Source organism: Eubalaena glacialis, chromosome 12 (genome assembly GCF_028564815.1).
Source record: "Eubalaena glacialis isolate mEubGla1 chromosome 12, mEubGla1.1.hap2.+ XY, whole genome shotgun sequence".
Taxonomy (NCBI): Eukaryota; Metazoa; Chordata; class Mammalia; order Artiodactyla; family Balaenidae; genus Eubalaena; species Eubalaena glacialis.
Genome location: NC_083727.1, coordinates 12355637 through 12379953, shown reverse-complemented (window position 1 = coordinate 12379953; position 24317 = coordinate 12355637). Strand labels below are relative to the sequence as shown.

Sequence of the window (24317 nt, the reverse complement as noted above, 5' to 3'; positions counted from 1 at the left end):
ACAAAGTTGCATGTTTGTAGGATTGAGAAATAAAATTGCCCAATATCGGGTTGACCTGGTTTTGTAAAAAAGTTATGTTGGAACACACCCTGCCCATTCATATACGAATTGTTTGTGGCTGCTTCTTTACACAGGGGTAGTGCTGAGTACAGGCATACCTCAGATGTTTCGGGTTTGGTTCCAGACCACCAAAATAAAGCAAATTTTGCAATAAAGCGAGTCACATGAATTTTTGCTTTCCCAGTACATATAAAAGTTATGTTTACCCTATACTAGTGTGCAGTAGTGTTCAGTCTAAAAAATGTACATACCTTTGTTTTTAAAACTTACTGCTAAAAAATACCATCATCTGAGCCTTTGGCGACTTGTAATCTTTTTGCTGGTGGAGGGTCTTGCCTCACTGTTGATGGCTGCTGACTGATCAGGGTGGTGGTGCTGAAGTTTGGGATGGCCATGGTAATTCCTTAAGACAACAGTGAAGTTTTTGCTGCATGGATTGATTCTTCCTTTTACAAACAATTTCTCTGTAGAATGCAGTGCTGTTTAAAAGCATTTTTCCATAGTAGAACTTTCACATTGGAGTCAGTCCTCCGAAATCCTGCCTTATCAACCACGTTTATGTAATATTCTGTATCCTTTGTGGTCATTTCAGCAGTCTTCACAGCGTCTTCACCAGGATAGAATTCTGTCTCAAGAAACCACTTTCTTTGCTCATCCGTAAGAAGCAACTTCTCATCCTTTAAAATTTTATCATGAGATTGCAGCAATTCAGTCACATCTTCAGGCTCCACTTCTAATTCTACTTCTCTTGCTATTTCTACCACATCTGCAGTTACTTCCTCAGTGAAGTCTTGAACCCCTCAGAGTCAACCATGAGGGTTGGAATCAGCTTCTTCCAAACTCCTGTTAACGTTGATATTTTGACCCTTTCCCATGAATCATGAGTATTCTCAATGGCATCAAGAATGGTGAATCCTTTCCAGAAGGTTTTCAATTTACTTTGCCTAGGTCCATCAGAAGAATCACTCTCTGTTGCAGCTATAACCTTACGAAATGTATTTCTTAATAAGACTTGAAAGTTGAAATGACACCTTGATCCATGGGCTGCAGAATGGATGTTGTGTTAGCAGGCATGAAAACATTAATCTCATTGTACATCTCCATCAGAGCTCTGGGGTGACCAGGTGCATTGTCAGTGAGCAGTAATATTTTGAAAGGAATTTTCTTTTTCTGAGTAGTAGGTCTCAACAGTGAGCTTAAAATATTCAGTATGCCATCTTGTAAATAGATGTGCTGTCATCCAGGTTTTCTTGTTCCATTTAGAGAGCACAGACATAGTAGATTGAGCATATTCTTCAAGGTGGTAGGATTTCCACAATGGTAAATGAGCATTGGCTTCAGCTAGTCACCAGCTGCATTAGCCCCTAACAGGAGAGTCAGCCTGTCCTTTGAAACTTTGAAACCAGGCATTGACTTCTCCTCTCTAGCCAGAAAGTCCTACATGGCATCTTCTTCCAACATAAGGCTATTTTGTCTACGTTGAAAATCTGTTGTTTAGTGTAGCCACTTTCATTAATTATCTGAGCTAGATCTCTTCTGGATAACTTGCTGCTTCTCCTTACACTTTTATGTTGTGGAGAAGATGGCATCTTTCCTTCAATGTCATGGAACACCTCTGCCAGCTTCACACTTTTCTTCTGCAGTTTCCTCTCCTCTCTCGGCCTTCAGAGAATTGAAGAGAGTTAGGGACTGGCTCTGGATTTGGCTTTGGCTTAAGGGAATGTGGTGTCTGGTTTAATCTTCTATCCAGACCACTAAAACTTTCTCCATATCAGCAGTAAGGCTGCTTTGCTGGCTCATCATTCACGTATTCACTGGAATAGCACTTTTAATTTCCTTCAAGACCTTTTCCTTTGTATTCACAACTTGACTGGTGCAAGAGGTCTGTCACCCTGCACCCTTCACTGACACAGGGTTGCCACAACCTTCAGTATGCTAAAAAACGCGTCGTCTGCACAGCACGGTGAAATGAAATATGCCTGTTGTGCGGTAGCAACTGTGTAGCCTCCAAAGCCTAAAATATTTACTGTGCTGACCCCTGGCGTAATCAATAATGGACAACTTAAAAACTCTTTATTAGAAGTGAGTTTTTTGGGGGAGTAGCCAGCAGCCACTGAGAAATCTCCGTTTAGGTTAAAGATTTCTCAAACCTTGATTGAAGCCATTAGAAACTGATTTGATTTGAAGTTGTTTTCAGATCTAGAAATGTGCATTTCATGTGGTACCTACAAGTGATAGAATAGAAAATTTAAATGTTACTGATGGAAAGAGCACTCTTCAGTGTAACTGAAAGGAGTTGAAAAACAAAAGAATGAATGAGTTAGACTGAAAACCCAGGCTGTTGTTTAGTATCTTTCCTTTGAATCCATAAGTCTTGAGTAGCCAAAGGAAGGACACGTCAGGACTGGGACTTCATTAAATTTTAGTAAAGGCATTCTGTGAAGAATTAGATGAAGTGATCTGTGCCTCTTTTCTGGCTGTCAGATTTAATAAAGAAATGAGATTTTAGAGAATCTAGATAAATGGTTAGTTGGAAGCACATGTATTCAGTGGGCCTTTGAAAAGTACTTAATTGCTTAGTATTTTTCTAAGTAATACCTTAAGTTTCTGCATATTAAAAAGAGGGTCTTTCAGACTTCCCTGTTAGTGCAGTGGATAAGAATCCACCTTCCGACGCAGGGGACACGGGTTCAAGCCCTGATCGGGGAACTAAGATCCCACATGCCGAGGGGCAGCTAAATCCGTGCACTGCAGCTACTGAGCCCCCGCGATCTGGAGCCTGCACACCATAATGAAAGATCCTGCATGCTGCAGCGAAGACCCCAAGTGCCGCAACTAAGACCTGACACAGCCAAATAAATAAAAGTAAATAAATAAATTGAAAAAAAATAAAGAGGGTCTCTGATAAGAGCTGACTTTTTGTGCTGTTGAAATGTTTTACAAGTCTAAGTTATATTTCCCCTACCTCATTCTCCCAACACCTCCCCCGCCAAAAAAAAGGAAGGAAGAAAGAGAGCAAAGCTTTTGATCTGCTAGAATATGGGCTAGTGCTTGATTGAAACTTTAGGGCTTTACCACACAAAATGAAAGAAGTAATGTATTGTCAACTATAGGAAGACCCTGGTGCCTCTTCATTGCCCCAGTCATATAAATTACTATGGAATGTACCTTCAGGTACCTCAATGAATAAATGTTTGATGCATACTTTAATATTATTCATTTAAATGGAGAATGCCTCCAAAGAGAAGGATTTTAATTTAATAATGACTAACCCTGTTGAGTGACTTAAGTGTGTTCTAAAAGCTTTATATGCAATGTTTCTGTGAAATGAGTATTGCTTCTGTTTTCTAAATGAGAAAACTAAGGTTCAGAGGTTTAGCAACTTTGTAATAAGGTAACATAGTTGGAATTAAAATCCAGGTCTTTCTGTGCAAAGCTTGTACAATGCTGTGTCTTATATGTATTTGTTCATTTTAATTTATTTTTAACGAATTCTTATTCTCAACAAATTCTTATTCTCTGCCAGACACTGAGGATACAGTTTGGACAAGGGGGGGGAAAAAATCTAAGCAAAAAAGGCAGTTTCTCTTTTTAGAGCTTATTCTTTAGTAGGAGAGGGCAGGTCTGGATCTCAGATGGGCTGCAGTCTGGGCCTGCTAAGAACTTCTGGGAAATTGACCTTTGCTTTACACAGCTTGCTGAAAACACCGTGTTCATGTTATTTTGCACCTAGTGAGGTGATTGGCATACAGTTAGATTTTCTAAAACAGGTAGGAATTGAGGCCATGAGTATATTAAAATTCCCTGTGAGTTTGACAGAGGTAGCTTCTTAAAGGATCTGATGGGATCCTAACCCCGGTTGGGCAATATCATCAACAAGTGGACACCTCTGTGGGAACTTAAAGGGAAAGACGTTTATACTTCTCCCAAGGTTGATTTCAGTTTGGACAGCTCTTGGTGTTCAGTTAACGTCTTATTGCTTAAACTGCATTAAAGGAACTTATATCCTTTGTCTCAAGGATGTCAGTCTTTGTCACCCTTTGGGACAGTCCTTTTAAAAATCAAATATTAGTTAAATAATCATGCAAGTAAGTGTCAAATTCTGTGATGAATGCTTCAAAGGTGAGTGACAGTACAATGAGGGTATAAAAGGTGGTATAGCTCTGGTTGGGGAGATGTAGGTAAGGCTTTCCTCATTAGGTGATGCTTTAACTAAGATGAACGAGTATGCATAAACTAGTAGGGAGGCCCTAGTTCTATTCCAAATAGAGGAAACAAGCCCATTTTTAAAGGCTCTGTGTCAGGGAACTGAAAAAAGACCATTGTGCCTAGGGCAGAGAGCTGGGGAGAGGAGCATGGTGTGAGATGAGACTGGAAAGGTAGACAGGAATTAGATCAGGCAAGGGCCTTGTATGTGTAGATTTTTGTGTATCTCCAAAGAGTGGGAAGTCATTGAACTTTTTAGGGTGGTAGAGGAAGTAGGTGAGTATCAGTCACCTGATCAGATTAGTTTTTGAAAAGATAGACATGCCATCTCAATGTGCGAGATGAAGGTAATTTGGACTGTGGTCATGGTGGTGGTTGGAGGAAGAAGAGTAGACACACATGGAAGAAACTGGGTAAAAATCAATAGAATTCAATGATGAATAGGTTATAAGGGCTGCTGGAGCAAAGGCTATAGAGCAGCGGTCCCCAGCCTTTTTGGCACCAGGGACTGGGTTCGTGGAAGCCGGTTTTTCTGTGGACGGGGTCGGGGGGCCGGGATGGATGGTTCAGGCGGGAACGGGAGTGACGGGGAGCAGCGGCTGGAGCTCCGCCGCTCGCCTCCTGCTGCGCGGCCGAGTTCCTAACAGGCCGCGGACCACTGCAGTCCCGCCCCGGGGGTGGGGGACCCCTGCCATAGAGGGCTCCCTAGTTGTTTAACCAACCAGTGTTGTTTTGAGTTGCTTTGAAAGTCTGTTCAAGTTGTTTTTGCGACGTTCTGAGGGCCAAAGCTTAGTTTCCAGGCTTCTAGTTAATATCTTATAGCATTGCAGTTAAATTCCCAGCATCATTTAGTACCAGTTTTCATCAGTATTTATTTAAGCTTAGTTATTTGTCTTTTGCCTGATTTCCCCACCTTGTCTTTATCCGTTTTCTCTCTGAGCAGTATTATTATCCTTTGCGTATATGAGAAATCATGAAACAAAAATTTGGGGCGGGGGGGTGGGATTATTGCTAAACATTAGATCCCTTGACTTCTAAAAACAATTATATTGAGATATAATTCACATACCACACAATTAACCAATTGAAAGTGTATAATTCAGTGGTTTTTAGTATGGTTGTGCAGTCATCACCACAGTCAATTTTAGAATATTTTCGTCACCTAAAAAACATGCTTTACTCATTAGTTATCACTCCTCATTTCTCCCCAGCTCCCCCAGCTGTAGACAGTCACCAATAGATTTGCCTTTTCTGGACATTTCGTGTAAATGCAATTCTGTAGCATGTTTTAAATATGGCTTTTTAAACTGAGCATGTTTTCAAGGTTCATCCATGTTGTAGCATGTATCAGTACTTCATTCCATTTTCATGGCTAATATTTCATTGAATGGGTAGAAAAAATTTTGTTTATCCATTCCTCAGTTGATGGACATTTAGGTGGTTTCCACTTTTTAAATGAATTTTTTATGAATAATGCTGCAGTGACCGTTTGTGTACAAGTTTTTATGGGAACGTATAATTTCACCTGTGTTGGGTATATACCTGGGAGTGGAATTGCTGGGTCATATTACATATTATTTTTCATTTTTTGAAAAACTGCCGAAATGTCTTCCAAAGCTGCTGCACCATTTTACATTCCCATTAGTAATGTGGATAAGGGTTCATTTCTCTACATCCTTGCTAACACTTGTCTTTTTGATTATAAGCAAGTAAGTGTAAAGTGATAATCTCATTGTGGTTTTGATTTGTATTTGCTTGATGGTTAATAATGTTGAACTTGATTTTTGAAAGAAAAGCAGCACTTTAATTTCATTGAGGATATAAAAATAGAAATGGTTGGTAATTTCATGTAATTGCGTAGAGACCATTAGTTTTGCTGTGTTTAAAATTTGTTCTTCTTTTTCATCAGTTGTATTCCCTGAATGACTACAAGCCACCCATTTCTAAAGCGAAAATGACGCAAATTACTAAAGCAGCCATCAAAGCTATTAAGGTGAGTAACACATTTTACTCTTGTGTTTTTCAAAGGAAATACTACACTAATATTTTGGAGGAGAGATGATTTTTATAGATTATTTCCTCTTTTCAGAGTTAGTACATGTTCAAGGGAAAAAACACAAAAATGAAAATCTGTCAGCTGCAAACTCTCTCACCTAGAGATAAACACTTAATATCTTGATAAATACTCTTCCTTAAACTTGGAAGCAATCATTTTCCCTTATTTTTCTTAGGTAAGATTTTAGATGTAGCCACATTGTGGAGAATGTGTTTAACATTGTTATTTGTCACACTGACTTTACAGAATCTTGAAATACGAGTTAAGAAAAGGTTTCTTTAAAAAAATTAATGTATTCTTTTTCTTACTGATTGTATTATAGATTTAAAAATGGGCCATTATGGAAAATAATTGGGCTTCATTGTACATAGGACATTTAAACTGTGGGAAGAGGCCATAGGTATTTAGCCATTGTTCTGATAACAGTGGTTTTGACTTATGGATACTTCTGAAAATCTCAGGAAAAGGTTGGGTCATCTCTAGAGAAATACACATATGTACAGAATTTTGCATAAAATTTCTTGGTTTTAGGGACCTTATGAAGCTCGACCATAGACATCTTTCCAAAATGTTCTTGTCCCCAAAGCTAAGACTCCCTGCTCTAGTAGGGTTGTTAAAATTGAGAATGAGTGAGTGCTTATTTTTAATTAAGTAGGTATTAACCTATAGATATTTGGTGATATGTTTTCCTACTCTGAGCAATAGCTCATAACCAGAAGCACCATTATTGAAGTAAGTCGTCTTTTTTGTTTGTTTGTTTTTGGCCACACTTCGCTGCTTACGGGATTTTAGTTCCTCGATCAGGGATCAAACCCAGGCCCCGGCAGTGAAAGCGCCTAGTCCTAACCATTGGACCACCAGGGAATTCCCTGAATAAATTGTCTTTGACTAATAGCATTATCTGTTAGATTTAACAAATTCTTCTTTACAGAGAATCACTACTAGGAGAAAATTTAGGTAGTTGATTTTGCAGTGTTCTAATGCCCCAAACTTAGTTTTCAAACTTATAATTAATATCTGACAGTATTATAGTTCAAATCCCTGTATTTATGTGCAGAATATCAAAGAGGGGATAAGGACAGTGACCAGTAAACACATTTAAGGTAGAGAATTCTTCAAAGAAGTGATTTTTCAGTTTACCTGATAGACGCAACATAGAATGTCAGTCTCTTCTGCTTGCTTTATACTCTTCTTCATTGTGATCTGATTTTTATGGTCATGATCCTGAGAGTATGTGAACGTGTATATTATTATCATTTTTATTCGGTGAAAATTAATAATTGATGCATTTAATATAACCTTTTGTTGAACAGAATACTTTTTAATTAGAAGACTCTTTAAGGAATAGGTATTAACATTATTTCCACTTTTCAGATGTTGGAAGGGTCTAAGAGAAGTAATTTGCAACAGTCAGAATAAAAACAGCTAGATTTTGATTTTCTCTCAAGAGTCTAAACATGTTATACTGTACTATTTTGATTTATTGGTACTGTCTTAATGTTTTTAATTTTGAAAAAACACAAATATGTTGCAAAATATAATGAGCAACACATAGCCTCTTAGATTCACCAGGTGTTAATATCTTGCTACATTTGGTTTATTTCTACACACGCGCATGCACGTACACCCACACACACACACTGAAGCACGTACATACACACTTTCACGTTTTTTTGGCTGAATCATTTGAGAGTTCGTTTCAGTGTTCATTGAGAATAGCACGTAGTCCCCAAATACTTGAATTTGAATGTCCTAAAGCAAAGAGATTTCCTAGGTAACCAAATACACATCATGTGCAAGAAATTTCACTTTGATATAATATTATTATCTAATATATAATCTACACTTTCATTTACCAGTTGTCTCAGTATTAACTTTAGCACCTGCACCTGTGCATTTTCAGGATCCAGTCGAGATCCTGTCATTTATTTATCCTGTCACCCAGCCTTTTTGCTTTGTTTTGTTTTTGTTTTCTTTTTCATTACATTGACATTTTTGAAGAGTTCAGACCAACTGTTTTGCAGTACTGTATTAATTTAAACTGCATTTGATACATATGTAAGTTGATATTTGAACTGTCTTTTAAATCAGATTTAGATGATATTGTGTTTCATATTAAGGTAAGTCATTGGCTTTCTGTCAATGTTTAGAGACATGATTATTTTTCTGGCTGCTTGTTAACATTGCACACTGTCAACAAAACCTCTGATAACCTATTGTGGAAGAAGGCCTATGTGAGTTGAGAATCTTTGAATTAACAGTAAGTTGTTTTACTCTGAATTACATGTAGTACATGAAGTAACTAGAAGCAAGAAGCACTGCCAAGATGTCTTCCAGAAAAATTATTATTTATTAAAAACCACTCAGTGTGTAATTACTATTATATTTATATATTGATTTTAAATGTTTAGTTACTTATAAAGTGCCTAATAACTTTTAAGTAGTTGTTTGGCTTTTTTTTACTTAAGTAACTTAAACTGTAGCATAAACTGTTACTTTGTAGTAAGGAAACTTTTATTGTAGATTTTGATTTGGTGAATATGAATAATGAGATTTTCCTTTTTTTTTAAAATACGCCTTTTTATATACATTTATTTATTTATTTATTCATGCATGCATGCATGCCAGGTCTTAGTTGCGGCATGCGAACTCTTAGTTGCAGCATGCACGTGGGATCTAGTTCCCTGACCAGGCATCAAACCTGGGCCCCCTGCATTGGGAGCGTGGAGTCTTAACCACTGCACCACCAAGGAAGTCCTGGTTTTCCTTTGTTTTTGACTTTATAAATGTTGGATTTCTTGCTGCAGTTCAGTTGAAAGTTCTTGTGTCTCTTCAGTCTCAGGGGATGTCCCTTAAGAGCATAATTCATGAGATCAGAAATATAAATAGAAGTACAATTCAAGATAGTTTTTTAAACAGAAATGTGCTGATTGTGCAGTTGCCATTGAGCTATTAAAATTAAATTAGGTACAAATTCCAGATAATTTTTGTTTAACCTGTAAATTTCGTCTTACTTATTTTCAGGTTTATTCATAGTGTTGTTTCATAAAACTTATATCTAAGTTTTCACATAATTGATAGAAGCCCATTTCTAATTTTTAATGTGTGTGCTCACTTCTCTTCCTGCTGATTCATTTTGGCTGATCCATTAGAACATTATACATCTCTGTGTTTTGTTATATATACTTGCAGTTCCACTTTCCAGGAGAAGCAGAAGAAGATAATGAAGTTGAAAACATCTCCCTTGCACACATTTATTAATGCTCTTTATTTTCAGTTACTTGATTTTTCTAGTACTAACCTAATTTAGCCAATAAAACGATACTAAAGGAGATCTTTACTTTTTTTCCAGGAAGGAAGAATGTACATCTACCAGTGTGTTACCACCAGTATTTTGCTGTCAACCTAACTATTTGTGAAAGTTTGCTTTCTTAAAGACTGTAATAGAATTCTTTTGTATCTGTGTTAACGTAACACACTTTGGATATACTGATCATATACCTACTTGAGGAACCCTTTACTAATCATAGCTAGTTTAATCATGAAGTTAATCAAAATTCATGATTAAAATTCATTGCTTTGATAGACCTTTGAAGCTATGTTAAACCGTATGTTTAGCAGGAAAGTTGTAATCAAACATTTAAAACCACATTTCTTTTTTTTCTTTTAGTTCTATAAACATGTGGTACAGAGTGTTGAGAAATTCATTCAGAAAGTAAGTATATAATTTTCTATCTATATGCTAAATGTTCTGTAACTATAGATGAATGGCCTGCGCTCTTCTCTTTTAAATCAAATACCCAAGTTTAAATTGTTTTGATGGACTGTTCAAAAGTGATTCCATTTGTTTTAATATCTGATTAAGAAATAAAATGAAAGTGCTTTTTGGATAATTCTAAAAACAAAAGCTTTCAGATAGATGTTTTTGTTAATTTGCGTTGCCATAGTGAGCATCCGTCCCTTGAAGAAAATGTTTCAATATGATTGATTTTTTTAAAAATTAGTTAATTAATTAATTAACTAATTTTTTGGCTGTGTTGGGTCTTTGTTGCTGCGCGCGGGCTTTCTCTAGTTGCGGCGAGCGGGGACTACTCTTCGTTGCGGCGCGCAGGCTTCTCATTGCGGTGGCTTCTCTTGTTGCGGAGCACGGGCTCTAGGCACGCGGGCTTCAGTAGTTGCGGCACGTGGGCTCAGTAGTTGCGGCTCGTGGACTGTAGAGCGCAGGCTCAGTAGTTGTGGTGCACGGGCTTAGTTGCTCTGCGGCATGTGGGATCTTCCCGGGCCAGGGCTTGAACCCGTGTCCCCTGCATTGGCAGGTGGATTCTTAACCACTGTGCCACCAGGGAAGCCCCCCAATATGATTGATTATTTTTTTTTTTAAACTCATTTGTGGTTTTTTTTTAAATTAATTAATTAATTTATTTATTTATTTTTGGCTGTGTTGGGTCTTCATTTCTGTGCGAGGGCTTTCTCTAGTTGCGGCAAGCGGGGGCCACTCTTCATTGCGGTGCGCGGGCCTCACTATCGTGGCCTCTCCTGTTGCGGAGCACAGGCTCCAGATGCGCAGGCTCAGTTGTGGCTCACGGGCCCAGTTGCTCTGCGGCATGTGGGATCTTCCCAGACCAGGGCTCGAACCCGTGTCCCCTGCATTAGCAGGCAGATTCTCAACCACCGCACCACCAGGGAAGCCCCATGACTGATTTTTAATGAAATTATAGATTCATTATTTTTTATAGCCTTTAAAGAAATTCTCCCTTGTTATTTGAAGCTGAATGCTTAGAGAGCAGTCTTCCTTTTAGATAAGATGTAGTAAAATGTAGTAAAAATACCAGCCACTTTCCTTCTGCTGATTCATTTTGTCTCATCCATTAGGGCATTACACATCCTACATCTTATTATATAGACCTGAAGTTCCATTTTCCAGGGTAAGCAGAGGGAGATGAAGTTGAAAACAGCTGTTTGGCATACACTTAATAATTTTTTTTGTAACCAGGGCCCGAGGTGACTAGATTATATTTCTTTGCCCCTTCTTTGTGATCAGTGCCCTATTTGTGCCACGTTTTTTTGGCAGGAGTACGTAACTTTTATAACTTGTAAAATTATACTGTAGGAAATCTGTAATTGAATTTAGGTTTTGTATTCTGCCCGTTGTTCATGCCTAGATGTAAGCAGAACCAGTTTGGGGGTCAGAGGTAAATGGCATTAAGGACTTGGCAAGGTTGCAGTGTGTTTCTTGAACGAAAATAGTTGACTGGAGCATGAATCAAAGTGATATTACTGTGTCACTAAACCGGCTAGATAATCTTGAATAAATCAGTTAACCTTTATGTGATTCAGCTTTTTTCCTCTTAAAGTCTTGTTCTCTCAAAACTTAAAGTATTGGTAAAACATATTTTGAGGTGAACAACTCATGAATTGAAGCTTAAGGCATGGGGTAAAATAACACGTATGCTGTGTTTTAGGTAAATCCAACTAGAAAATACAAGTGTTGGTGATTGGAAAATTTCATTGTTCTAAAGCTTTTAAAAATCTTTTTAAAAAGGTTCAGTGTCTAAACAGTGCTTCTTAAACTATTTTTGTGCACAGGAATTACCTAGAGATCTTGTTGAAATGCAGGTCCTGTTTCCCTAAGTGTGGGTTAGTTAGGCTCTGATAAAACCTCGGCAAGTTAGGCTCTGGTTAAAAAGTTTCTCCTGAGAGAAGACCTTGTTAAGAACTGAATGCTCTGGCTGTCTCAGAATGGTTCCTTTTCCTTTCCTTCTGTTGGAAGTATGCACTATTCACTGTGAGAATTCGTTTGATATTAGGTATAACTGTTTCCTGAGACAGCCCTCTTTTCTTATATGCTACTGTCAGCATCATTTAGTCCTTTGTTCGTACAGCCACAATTGTTATTCAAAGTGTAAAGAATACCTCATGACATTGGAGTCTTAGGAATTCTTGTGTTTTCAGTACTGCTAGAACTTGAAAAAGAGATTGAAAACATTTCAGATTTTTTGGTCTTAATTCTTCTCTCAAGTTTCTAGTTGGTGACTTAGCTAAGTTTACCAAATATTGTAATTTTAAAACTTCTCCAACATTTAAATCATACATAATTTTTTTTTGCCATTTTATGTGGCAGACACATAAAAATGCCTAGTCTATCAGTGAAGGAAATTCTGTACCATAACATGTTAATATAGTGTTTCTAAAGATATTGTGGAAGAAGAATTATCTTTATAGCTTAATACTAAAACTGCTAACATTTTTGAAGCTTTGGAATCTTCACAGTAGGCGAGGAAGGCCCATTTATTGTGTTATGTACTCATGATTCTTATGCATTGTGAGTTTATAATTGAGTTTTTATTATAAATCAAAGAAAAGGTGTATTTGTTTAAACAAAACTCACTGCAGGCTTCCCTGGTGGCGCAGGGGTTGGGAGTCTGCCTGCCGATGCGGGGGACACGGGTTCGAGCCCTGGTCTGGGAAGATCCCACATGCTGCGGAGCAACTAAGCCCGTGAGCCACAACTACTGAGCCTGTGCGTCTGGAGCCTGTGCTCCGCAACGGGAGAGGCCGCGATAGTGAGAGGCCCGCGCACCGCGATGAAGAGTGGCCCCCGCTCGCCGCAACTGGAAAAGCCCTCGCACAGAAACGAAGACCCAACGCAGCCAAAAATAAATATAAATAAATAAATTTAAAAAAAAAAAAAAAAAAAACTCACTGCATTAATCGCTTTTATTACTTACCATTCAGTATTAATTTTAATAACTCTTACCAGCAACTTATAAATTTTATTTAGCCTTAGTCTCAAGATAATCATTTCTATAAAGTAATAGATTATATATCAGATTATTTTATCTGTGTTTTCGGCATTGGGAAATAGATGATTTTTAACAGAGATGTCTTGCTTTTCATTAAATTTAAAAAATTTTATTTTCTTTACTGGATGTATTATTTGCCTGGCTAGGTAAATATTTCTTTGAATGTATGGTAGCCAAAGGAAAATAGCCTTGGCCAGATATATGAACTGAGGGACAGATATGCTAGATTTGGGGGGAACATGAGGGAAGAAACTATTTCAGACTTTTAAAACAATAACTTTCAACAGAGCAGACAGTTTTGAACCTTTCTGGTAGGTTAAACCTAAAACTTTAATGTCCAGTCACCAGCATTACTGCCCTTTTATTAAATGTTTCAAGTACTAAACAGCCAGAACCTTGCTGTAGATACTTGTGAATTGGTGCTAAAGGTCTCTTCATTTTCTTAATAATGACCTTAAAGAGAAGGTTCTTAAAAGGGATTTGAAGGAACAAATGAAGAATCATCTAGTCTTTTTGCAGAATGAAATCACTCATTGTCTTGACTGAAAATCCTGTTTAGAAACATGTATGTGTGTGTTGGACGTGGATTGAGGATCCTTTACCCACTGGTCCTTGGGTTTCCAGGAAGTTTTTCAAGAATGCAGTTTTGATTTAGTCCATATATATGATTTCTATGAAATTACTTTGGGTGAAATACTTACCTAATTACACCCAGAATTTGAACCTGCTTTTTGCAGCCATAATTTCATTTTAATCAGTATATGTTTGGGAGGCGGGTGTTCTTATGCTTCTGGATATGGAAGAAGTCGAAGCAGTGAGCTTGATAGTGAAAGGATTCTTCTTGTGCTCAGGAAAGTAGACTTTCATGTTCTTCAGGTTGGGTCATGGATAAGGTTGAGAAACATTGATCAGTGGAGTAGCTAAAAAATGTTTTCATAGGATAGATTCCTAGAATCATAATGGTAGTGTCTTGTCTTTTGTATAGGTGTGGTATTTGAGAAAAGTTTTGAAACTTTGGGTTCATTGTGTTTGGAATGTTATAATTTGTCATTTGATTTGTTCCTTCATTAGTGCAGAAATCCTTTCCCTATATGTTTCAGACGAAGTCTAAGGCATGTTGGCAATGCTTTTACCAGTGCTTTTCTTTCCTGAATTTGCTGCTTCCTTTTATTTGGCTTTTCAAAATCATTAAACAATTTTTTTTTTTTATTATAACAGTACCTTACCTTTTGTTTTTTATTGTTCAAGCCAGTTACTCAGTGCTATTTCAGAACTTAGGTGATTGGCAGTTGAACTACATATGTAGAGTAGCCAAAGTAGATTCTTTCAAATGCCATTCCAGAGACAGAAGGTGTGGCATAGTCAACCTCGAATGTTCATCACCTCAGCATGAGCAGTGTTTTTGTGTTTGTATAGGATTTATGGTGACATTTGTATATCAAGAATTTTAACCTTCTCATTTGCTTCCCTTCCCACTCTTCTTTTTTTCTTCAGTGTAAACCAGAATACAAGGTACCTGGACTTTATGTTATTGACTCTATTGTACGACAATCTCGACATCAGTTTGGTCAAGAAAAGGATGTGTTCGCACCCAGATTTAGTAATAACATCATTAGCACTTTCCAGAATTTATATCGTTGCCCTGGAGACGACAAGGTATGCTGCCTTTTTTCTAAGTCACTACAGTAATTACCTTTTTGGTCTCAATGAGACTCTTTACATTATCTTAATTTTATCATTTTATGTTATTGTTTACTCTTTGTTATTCCGAATTTGAATATTTAGTTATCGCACTCTCCATGTTCCTTTTTGTTATTAGACTTTTCTTAAACAGAGTGGAAAGATATAGTTGATTTTGCTACTTTTTAATTTATTGAAGCAGTTGGTATTAAAGAAACTGGCGCTAATAAGCATTTGGAATTATTCTAAAATCTTATTTATTTACACGCACAACCAATTCAGAATTTTGATTATTTGACATGAGCTGATATTTACCTATTTAGTGTCTGTGAAAAATGGATTTACCAAATAATTAATAGAAAATAACTGCATATCAAAATTCCTTTGTCATGGTAGAGTTTTCTTCGTGCTAGAAACCACACTACTGGGTCTCCTCGATCTGAATGAATAAATATTCTATCCCACATGAAACAAAAGCTTTGGAACCTGAGGGAGAATAAAAAGGCGCTGTTTATCCTCATAGGTGCTCAAAGATAGTAGAAGGTTACGTATCTTGGATGTTGATTTGGAAATTTAGCGTCCTTTTTCTGACAGAGTTGATTGCAGTATTGATTTTGTAGGAAAAGGAACAAACAGGTGAAGACTAACTGTTACTCTAAGGAAGAGCCACAAAACTTAAAAGCTCACCACAAATCTTTTACCTTCCCTCAAGTACAAGATTAGGTAGTTTTTATTTTTAATAACTATATTAATAGCTATTGTACAGTTTTGAAACAAAAAAAGTCTTGTTATAATAGATATGGAGATAAATTTATCATTGTATCATTCTTTGTAAACTGTTCTTGGATATGCTTCTTGAAGCAGGTTTTTTTCTTTTAATTAACTTTGGTACATTGATAATTCTATGCAGGCAGAAAGAATGCTTCTAGTTTTTAAGTAACCCATCACAGTTGAGACTTAAAGTAGATGCCTTAGAATCCCACCTAAAAAAACTCATTTGAAATTTTATATAAACATTTTTTGAAGTAACTTAAACACTTTGATTTAGGAATTTCACTAGTTTGGACTTGGATTTCTATCAGTTACAATGAACAAGTCAGTCTTGAATTTGTAGATTTCATAATAATAATGTTTCTCATTTATAATAAAGTTTAGTATATAGGAATTTTTTTTAACAACCATAGTAGGAAAGATTACATTGCTACTGTAATCTCAGTGCATAAACTCCATAAAGGAGAGGCATTATTTGTTTGTGTGTAAGTAGATACATAGAATGATACTTACCAGACAGGGACTACTTTTAGTGCTTGATGAGTATCTTGGGAACTGGAAGATTTTTTTATGTAAAGCAAAAAAATATAAGGCACTTTCTTAGTGCCCACATCTTAGGAAAAATAGTTAGAAGATATGAAGCATTCTTTGTGTAACTTTCTTATGCTTCATTTGAAATACAAAAATTTGCATGTTAATTTAGCTTGGACATAGTTTGAAAATATGTCGATATAATATTGTGAGTGATTTAAAGGTGAACCAGATATTCTTAAAAATTCCTTATTTTACTATTACAAAATAGATTATTTAACAAAAGGCTCTTTTTAATACTTAATTTCAGCCTCTGTCATTTAAATTATTCTACTGGAGTTAAGTAGCATTACAGTAGTCAGTAACTAATACTGCTGTTTACAGAACTTTTATATGCTGAACAGTGGTGGCAGAAAGTAAATTTGGTTAAATTCTTATGTGAGGAAATACCCTTTCTTGTTCTTAGATAGTTTTAAAATGAAAAATTTTTTTAAAGTCACATAAGATAGGGATTTTCTCTTGAAGTTACTTTTTTAAAAGATAAAATTAAAATCAACAGTAAATATAACTTTAGTGCTAAGCCTCAGAATCCGTAACACAGTTCTTCAGCTAACTGTAACCATCTCATTAGTGTTCATGTAGGAGAAACCTAGTTACTATTCCTTCCTTCTTTCTGCTAAATATTGCTTTCATTAACTTGTATATTCATCAGAATGAATATTTTTGCAAGTGAGTTAAAGTTAATAAATGCAAAATTATGGAAACATAATTTCAGGGCTGGAAAGTATCATAGCAGTATTTTAATCCATCCTTCCTATCTACTGCCCAAGTAGCCTCTATGATATGACTGTGCTAAGGTTTTGAAAGCAAAAAAAACAAAATATCATTTTTCTTTTTTCCTCTAGAGTAAAATAGTGAGAGTATTAAACTTATGGCAGAAGAATAATGTATTTAAAAGTGAGATTATTCAACCTCTTTTGGATATGGCAGCGGGGATTCCTCCTCCAGTTGTCACACCTGTTTTGGCCAGTACTACTGCTGCTATGAGCAATACCCCAGGTATGTTGCTTTGATAGATTTTCTGAATATTCTACGCATGCTTTTCAGGTGATTATTCATATATGAAATAATAATTTGACAGTGCAGGAGAATTTGTTTAGCATTAGGTAAATGAAAGGAAATGCAATTTATGTGAAAAATAAAATCAGAAGTTATATTTGTGTGTAATTCTTTTCTAAAAATTAAAAAGCTTAGCATTTAAAATCCCTCGAAACATAATCAGCTTTGGAAATTGGTGTGTCAGTTAAGTTTTTCCTGATTTAGACTGTAATCTTTTAAACTTGCATATATATCATCTTGATATTCACAGTGAACTAAGACTACTAATATAAAGAGAACCTGAAAAAATTTATGTAATGGAGAAAAGAATGTTTAGTAATAATCTCAAAATCATGTTTTTTTTTTTTTTAAGGTATTTTAAATGACATTTGAAATTTTTCATCATAGTCCAAGAATTATATTTGTTAGCATTTTGGTATATATTTAGTTTTTCTTTAATAAATTTATTTATTTATTTATTTATTTTTGGCTGTGTTGGGTCTTCGTTTCTGTGCGAGGGCTTTCCCTAGTTGCGGCGAGCGGGGGGCCACTCTTCATCGCGGTGCGCGGGCCTCTCACTGTCGCGGCCTCTCTTGTTGCGGAGCACAGGCTCCAGACGCGCTGGCTCAGTAGTTGTGGCTCACGGGCCTAGTTGCTCCGCGGCATGTGGGATCTTCCCAGACCAGGGCTTGAACCCGTGTCCCCTGCATTGGCAGGCAGATTCTCAACCACTGCGCCAGCAGGGAAGCCCTATATTTAGTTTTTGATATGTGTGTATACATATACACACACACATATTTTGGAACAAAAATAGTTTTATGTTATGCACACTATAATAATTTTTTTCATGAAAGATTGCATTTTGAATATTTCCTTATGTCATTGAATCTTCTTCTTTAGTAAGGTTTTTTAATGACTTGCAAGTATTATAGGCTCCTTTATTTTGTTTATTTTTTTAAGTTATTTTTTATTTTTGGCCATGCCGTGGGGCATGTGGGATCTTAGTTCCCTGACCAGAGGTTGAACCTGTGCCCCCTGCATTAGGAGCGTGTAGTCTTAACCACTGCACCACCAGGGAAATCCCTGTAGGTTCCTTTAAAGTAGTAACTTAGTTAATTGAGAACAAGTATGGATAGCTCTTTTAGGTCGGTTTTTTTTTAATTGTTGTTGTTGTTTTAACATACCTAATTCTGTAATGGTTTTTCAAAATGGAGACAATAAAATTACATTTATATAAATCTGTACATATTTTATAAAAGTGACAGAACAAATCTCTCTACTTTCCAAGTCTTATTTATGTACTTACATATTTATTGGGGTTGGGTTTGATGTCTTTTCTAAAAGGAACTCCTGTGACACCTGTTACTCCAGCCAATGTGGTCCAAGGTTTACCTGATCCGTGGGTGTCTCAGATAACAAATACAGATACCCTTGCAGCTGTAGCTCAGATCTTACAAAGTCCTCAAGGCCAACAGGTGAGCAGCTTTTTTATTATGTCAATGATTTAGAACTCATTATTTTTCTAACACATTGTTTCATTATGTACCACCTAAAGAGTATGTGTTTTATTTTTTAAAAATGACCACACTACATATAGTACTGTGTAACTTGCTTTTTTTTTCCATTTAGTAATGCATCATGAACACTTTTATGTCATTAAAGATTATTTTACAAATAATTCATTCTACACCAAAATAATTGATTCAGCGCACAGTTTGTGCCAGACATTATTAGGTGCTATTGTTATTCCAGTAACAAGGCAGGGAAGTCTTCTACCTTGGAGAAGATACCTATCTATCTTAGGGGAGACAAACAATAAAGAAGTATAAAACATTATTTAGATAGTGATATATGACTTAAAACAGGGTAAGTCTTTACAGTGACTAAATTTGGGGGAAGGGGTCAGAATTAGGGTAGCCAGGAGAAGGCATCTTTGACAGAGTGGCATTTGAATTGAGACTTTAAATGGAGCTAGTCATGGCAAGATATGAGGATAGTCTTTCTTTAGCATCTGTTGTTTTTTTTTTTTTAACTTATCCTCTAAAAACCAGATTAATTGTGATCTGAATAAGTGAAAAACGGTACAGTTGTGGACTCTTTAAAAAGACAATCTCAAAAAAAAATATGGAACCATTTTAGTGATTTACAAATGTAAAAAAACAATTCAATTATCATCTTAGATTGGATCCAGTTTCTACATTTTTGGGACAGTTGGGAAACTGAATTGGATATTAGATTAAATTATAGAATTACTAACCTTTTGTGATAATGATATTTTGAAAGTAATTCGTAAAACAAATGTCATTTTAAAAGACATCTATTTAAAAAATATTTTTGGCAGGAGTGTGGATTTTCTGGAAGAATAGTACAAGGAGTCAAGAAGACACAGTAATCTATAAGATATGAAGTCAGAGCAGAGGAAAAAGTAGGGTGCTGCAGTGTTTGAACCTGGGTGACTGAAAGAATAACAGCGCTATGGGGGCAAATGGAGATGTCAGAAGGAACATTTAAAATGTGTAAAGGAGAAATGTGATATTGCCTTCCTTTCTTCCTTCCTCTCTCTCTCCCTCCCTCTTATTCATCCATCCTGTCTGTTTAGGAGCTTCCTCAGTGCAGTAGCTCAACTATCATATATTTTTGTAGTTTCTTTCCTATCACATTAGTAGTTTGTAGTAAATGTTGATTTGATAGGTAAAGACTCTAGTTTGTTTCTTAATGTTGCTATTTCAGATGAAATTATTTTACTTACTGTCATCGTGCATATTTTTACCTTCTCCCACTGTAAACTGAACTTTACTTAAAGAGTGCAAATGTCTTATTTAGCAATAGCTTTTCTGTTTTTGTTTTTCTATTGTAAACTGATAATTTTCAGATTTAACTTGGGTTTAGATCTTGAGTAGGAAAGTATTAATTACTACTAGGTTATATATGGGGTTTACTGAACTGAAATATCTTCAGAATCTTACTACTGTTTCTATTTTTTAAGAGGGAGGGTGAATTGGGGGACAGGGGTTGCTTTCAACTCTTGTTGACACTATTCACCTTTAATTTCCTTAGTTTCAGACTGCTCCAAGGGACAGATTTCTTATTTTCTTAGCTGCTTTCAGGAATGTGTTATCAGATGGTAAATCTGAATGAGAGCAAAAGCAGTTGTTGCAAGTGCTTGTCCTTTTACAGAGATTGAGTTAATTGAAGAAGGGATGAAAAAGCTTAGTGAAAAAAAGTCTGCTTGTGATGAGTTTTTTTATCCATTGGTCATGGTATGATCATTTTATTTTGTTTAAACTTCCCTGACTTTCCAGAAGCAAGACAAACTTATTAAGGACTGTGTTACATATGGCACACACAAAAAGTCTTTTAAAAAAAAAATTGTTTTAAGTTAGTATATATTTTTTCTTGGTCTCTAGACTGTAGAATGGTAAATTTTATTGACCAAAAGTTTTAGATGAGTATTCTTATTACAAACCCAACACCTGTTTGTAGTAATTTTCTTCCCCCCCCTCCCCCCCTTCAGCTTCAGCAGTTAATACAGACTTTACAGATACAGCAGCAGAAGCCTCAGCCTTCCATCTTGCAAGCCCTGGACGCCGGCCTTGTGGTCCAGCTGCAGGCTCTTACAGCACAGCTCACAGCAGCGGCTGCAGCAGCCAGCACCCTTAATCCCCTAGAACAGGGAGTGTCTTTTAACAAGGTAAAAATTAAGATAAGAGATCTGTTCTGTATGAGGAACTGAATTTTCTATACTATCATGTATATTCCAATTCTGTAAATTACATTTTACCGTAGCACTGTTTTATATTTTAACATCCATCGTACTCTATAAGATAAATTTTAGAAAAGGTTCAAATTTCTGAAAGAAATTAAGTAATTTTATAATTCCACTCGAAACATTTAGAATATTTTCTTTTGACTAATGATAACTGGTCAGTAAAATTGTGTATTCACTATTTTTTTTTTTAATAAATTTGTTTTGTTTATTTTATTTTTGGCTGCGTTGGGTCTTCGTTGCTGCGTGCGGGCTTTCTCTAGTTGCGGTGCACGGGCTTCTCACTGCGGTGGCTTCTCTTGTTGTGGAGCACGGGCTCTAGGCCCACGGGCTTCAGTAGTTGTGGCTCGCGGGCTCTAGAGCGGCAGGCTCAGTAGTTGTGGCGCACGGACTTAGTTGCTCCCCGGCATGTGGGATCTTCCTGGACCAGGGCTCGAACCCATGTCCCCTGCATTGGCAGGTGGATTCTCAACCCCTGCGCCACCAGGGAAGCCCCCTGTATTCACTATTGAGGCAGATGATTGTTTTTTATACTTCCTAATTTATTTTATGGATGTTACAAATATATTAATTATGGTGTCCGTCCTATAATTTTAACCTGCTAGAATTAAAATTGTAAAGTATATGAAAGTTCAAAGGAAAGCTTCTTTACAAGTTGTTACTATGCTGTGATAAATTGAGGTCTAACTAAAGAATAGTGTTTTTAAAGTTGAAAATCTTTTATGTTTAACTTGTGTGATATGCTTAATATTCTTGCTAATTATGGGAATATTATAATACTTGGGAAGTGTTATCCGTATTTTTATTTCTGCTACTCTTATTTTCATAGAAATATAAATATTGATTTATTAGATTATTAGACTTTTTTAGCCTGCAGCTTCCAAAAAGTCTTCAAACTGATCATTTAGAAGACAGTGGAGCATTCTGAGAGAACCGCGCTAGTAACAGATCTGTTGATTATAGTTCTAGATTTTTTTTTAATCAAGCTATGTTACTATTGACAAGCCACTTAATTATTTTAATCCTAATCCTCTCTTCTATAAAGTTAAGAGTATTGGTATTTATCCTGCGTGTCATGATTGTTTTGCTTCATAAGGCAATGTCTGTCAAAATGCTTTGAAAAAAAGTAAGGATCCACTCAAATAAAATGTTTTATTGGAGTATAACAATAAAATGATATGAAACATTTACATTTTAAATGATAGAGATAAATTAATGGGATGTCATTGACCTTCAGAATAGTATTTACAACTTTTATTTGTGCAAAGCACTTTTAAATTTGTCTCTTTCTCTTTTTTTTCTAACCCACTTAGAAGTTGATGGATAGGTTTGATTTTGGGGAAGATTCTGAGCATAGTGAAGAACCCAAAAAGGAAATTCCAGCTTCTCAACTGTAAGAGTCGTTATGTTTTTCTTTATAAACCATAAATTTTTTCTCTTATCTTTATAAACATTGTATGGGACATTGCCATGGAGCTACTAAGTGTACTTTGAGTTGAGTTATTATTTCAGGCTCTTGAGCTCTCACATTACAGAAAGATGGTGGAATTGCTGCTTGTTGCTTCCCTGTGTTATTTTGACTCTTCCTAAGAACTTTGCAGATAATTGGGATATATCAAAATTCTTTACTGGAAAATTGATGTGTTGATAAATCTAGTTGTGTTATTTTCTGTTGTCTATATTAGGCTTTAAGTTATTTAACTCAGTTGTAAGAATATTTAAAATAATAGGAAAGACGTTTGCTTCTAGTGCCAATGGGCACTACTAGGAAGTATACTAAATTCTGGGAGTAGATCAGACTAATCAGAAGTAAGGAATAGGGTTGTAGGGATTTTGTTTGTTAAAGAAATGGATTGTATATTTTTCTTTAAATCAGTGATACAGTTCTGCAGAGCCTTAGGTTCGGTGAGAGTTCATGAGAGGACCAGTGGGAAGGAGGATGTTGGAGAGTAGGGGTGGAAGGTGGGAGGATTGGAAAGGGATGATGAGTGGGGAAAGCCTCTAGATACCTTATTTCAGCGGTTATTTAGTTTTCTATATTGTGATAATATATTAAAAATATACTTATATAATATATAAAATTGCAGTTATATGCTTATGATAGAGATTCTAGTTGAAAAAATTAAAAACTAATGTTTTAGATTATGAATTCTAAAGTTATAAGAAGCATTTGAGATCATGTAGGTTAGTGTCCTGAGCAATGTAATAATCTCCTTTAACCGTCCGGATAGGTTATTTATCCATTGTTTTAATGCCTTCTGTGACAAGAAGGTAATTGTTAATACTGTACGATCTTTTGTTACTGAATCTTACTTGATTTGCTTTCTATACACTGATCCATTTTGCTTTCTGAAGCAAGGAAACAAATTTGCTCCATTTTCTTTTGAGACATAGCCATTCCAGTATTTGAAGATAGGTATCATTCTTCCCCTTAGGTTTATTTGCTCCAGATGAAGTACACTTTTTTCGAACTGTTTCAAGACTTCTCACCATCCTGATTGCCCCTTTTGGGATGCCCTCTTTTTTGTTCATGTCTTGCCTTGTGGCACCCAGAATTCCAGGTGTATTCCAGGTGTGAATTTCCCAGAGTATAGTTAAATTATTAATTCCTCTTACCTAAACACTGTTTCTGTTAACATACCTAATAATGTGAATGCTTTTCTAAAGAAAGCAGATTCGTTTTATGAAGTGTATAATCAATTATGATGGTAGATTTCACACATACTGATTGATGGAACATTTTTCCCACTGTCTCATAATTTAAAGAAGGAGTTAGAGTGACAATGCTTAAGTACTTTTAACTCTTCTTATAAGTGTTTTATTGAGATTTTCTTAAAATGCTGTAATGTAAAAAGTACTAATTTATATGTATTTTAATAGTGTGAGGCAGTAATATCAGATTTTCATCAGAGTATCTCTAACATGTGATCCATCTATTGAAACACTATTGAAGAGTATATTTCTATTTTAACGTATTAATGTTCTGAGGTATTCTATTTTCTGTGTTAATATTTTAAAAGTAAACATAATAGTAGAGTGTGTTCCCTTTAATTGCAATATTCTTTTCGAATATTCAGTTATCATCATATTATCTTTATTGGATTTTAATATACATTTCCACTTGTTTTTCCTTTTAGTTCTCATGTTTCAGAATCTGTGAACAATTCCATCTTTCATCAGATAGCAGAACAGCTACAGCAGCAAAATCTTGAACATCTCAGACAGCAACTCCTGGAACAGCAACAGCCTCAAAAGGTTTGTAACCCCATCTTGTGGTCTTTAGAGTTACTGCTGTGTTCGGTCTGTCATTTGGTGATTTTTTTTCTTCAGCTGTTTATTACTAGGA

The 24317-nt window shown here is 35.9% G+C and overlaps 1 protein-coding gene across 7 annotated transcripts in view; it reads left to right on the top strand.

Annotated features, from left to right (window-relative positions):
• The window catches only part of SCAF8 (SR-related CTD associated factor 8), a 197408-nt gene that overhangs the window by 25791 nt on the left and 147300 nt on the right, over positions 1-24317 (top strand). For 6 of the 7 annotated variants that reach the window (XM_061207514.1, XM_061207513.1, XM_061207508.1 and 3 more), the window contains 8 exons: positions 6176-6259; positions 9993-10037; positions 14620-14781; positions 17013-17166; positions 18550-18680; positions 20720-20896; positions 22285-22364; positions 24109-24226. In XM_061207514.1, coding sequence (XP_061063497.1) covers positions 6176-6259; positions 9993-10037; positions 14620-14781; positions 17013-17166; positions 18550-18680; positions 20720-20896; positions 22285-22364; positions 24109-24226 — 951 coding nt within the window. The remainder of the gene's footprint in view (positions 1-6175; positions 6260-9992; positions 10038-14619; positions 14782-17012; positions 17167-18549; positions 18681-20719; positions 20897-22284; positions 22365-24108; positions 24227-24317) is intronic. The other variant, XM_061207512.1, reaches the window with a different exon arrangement.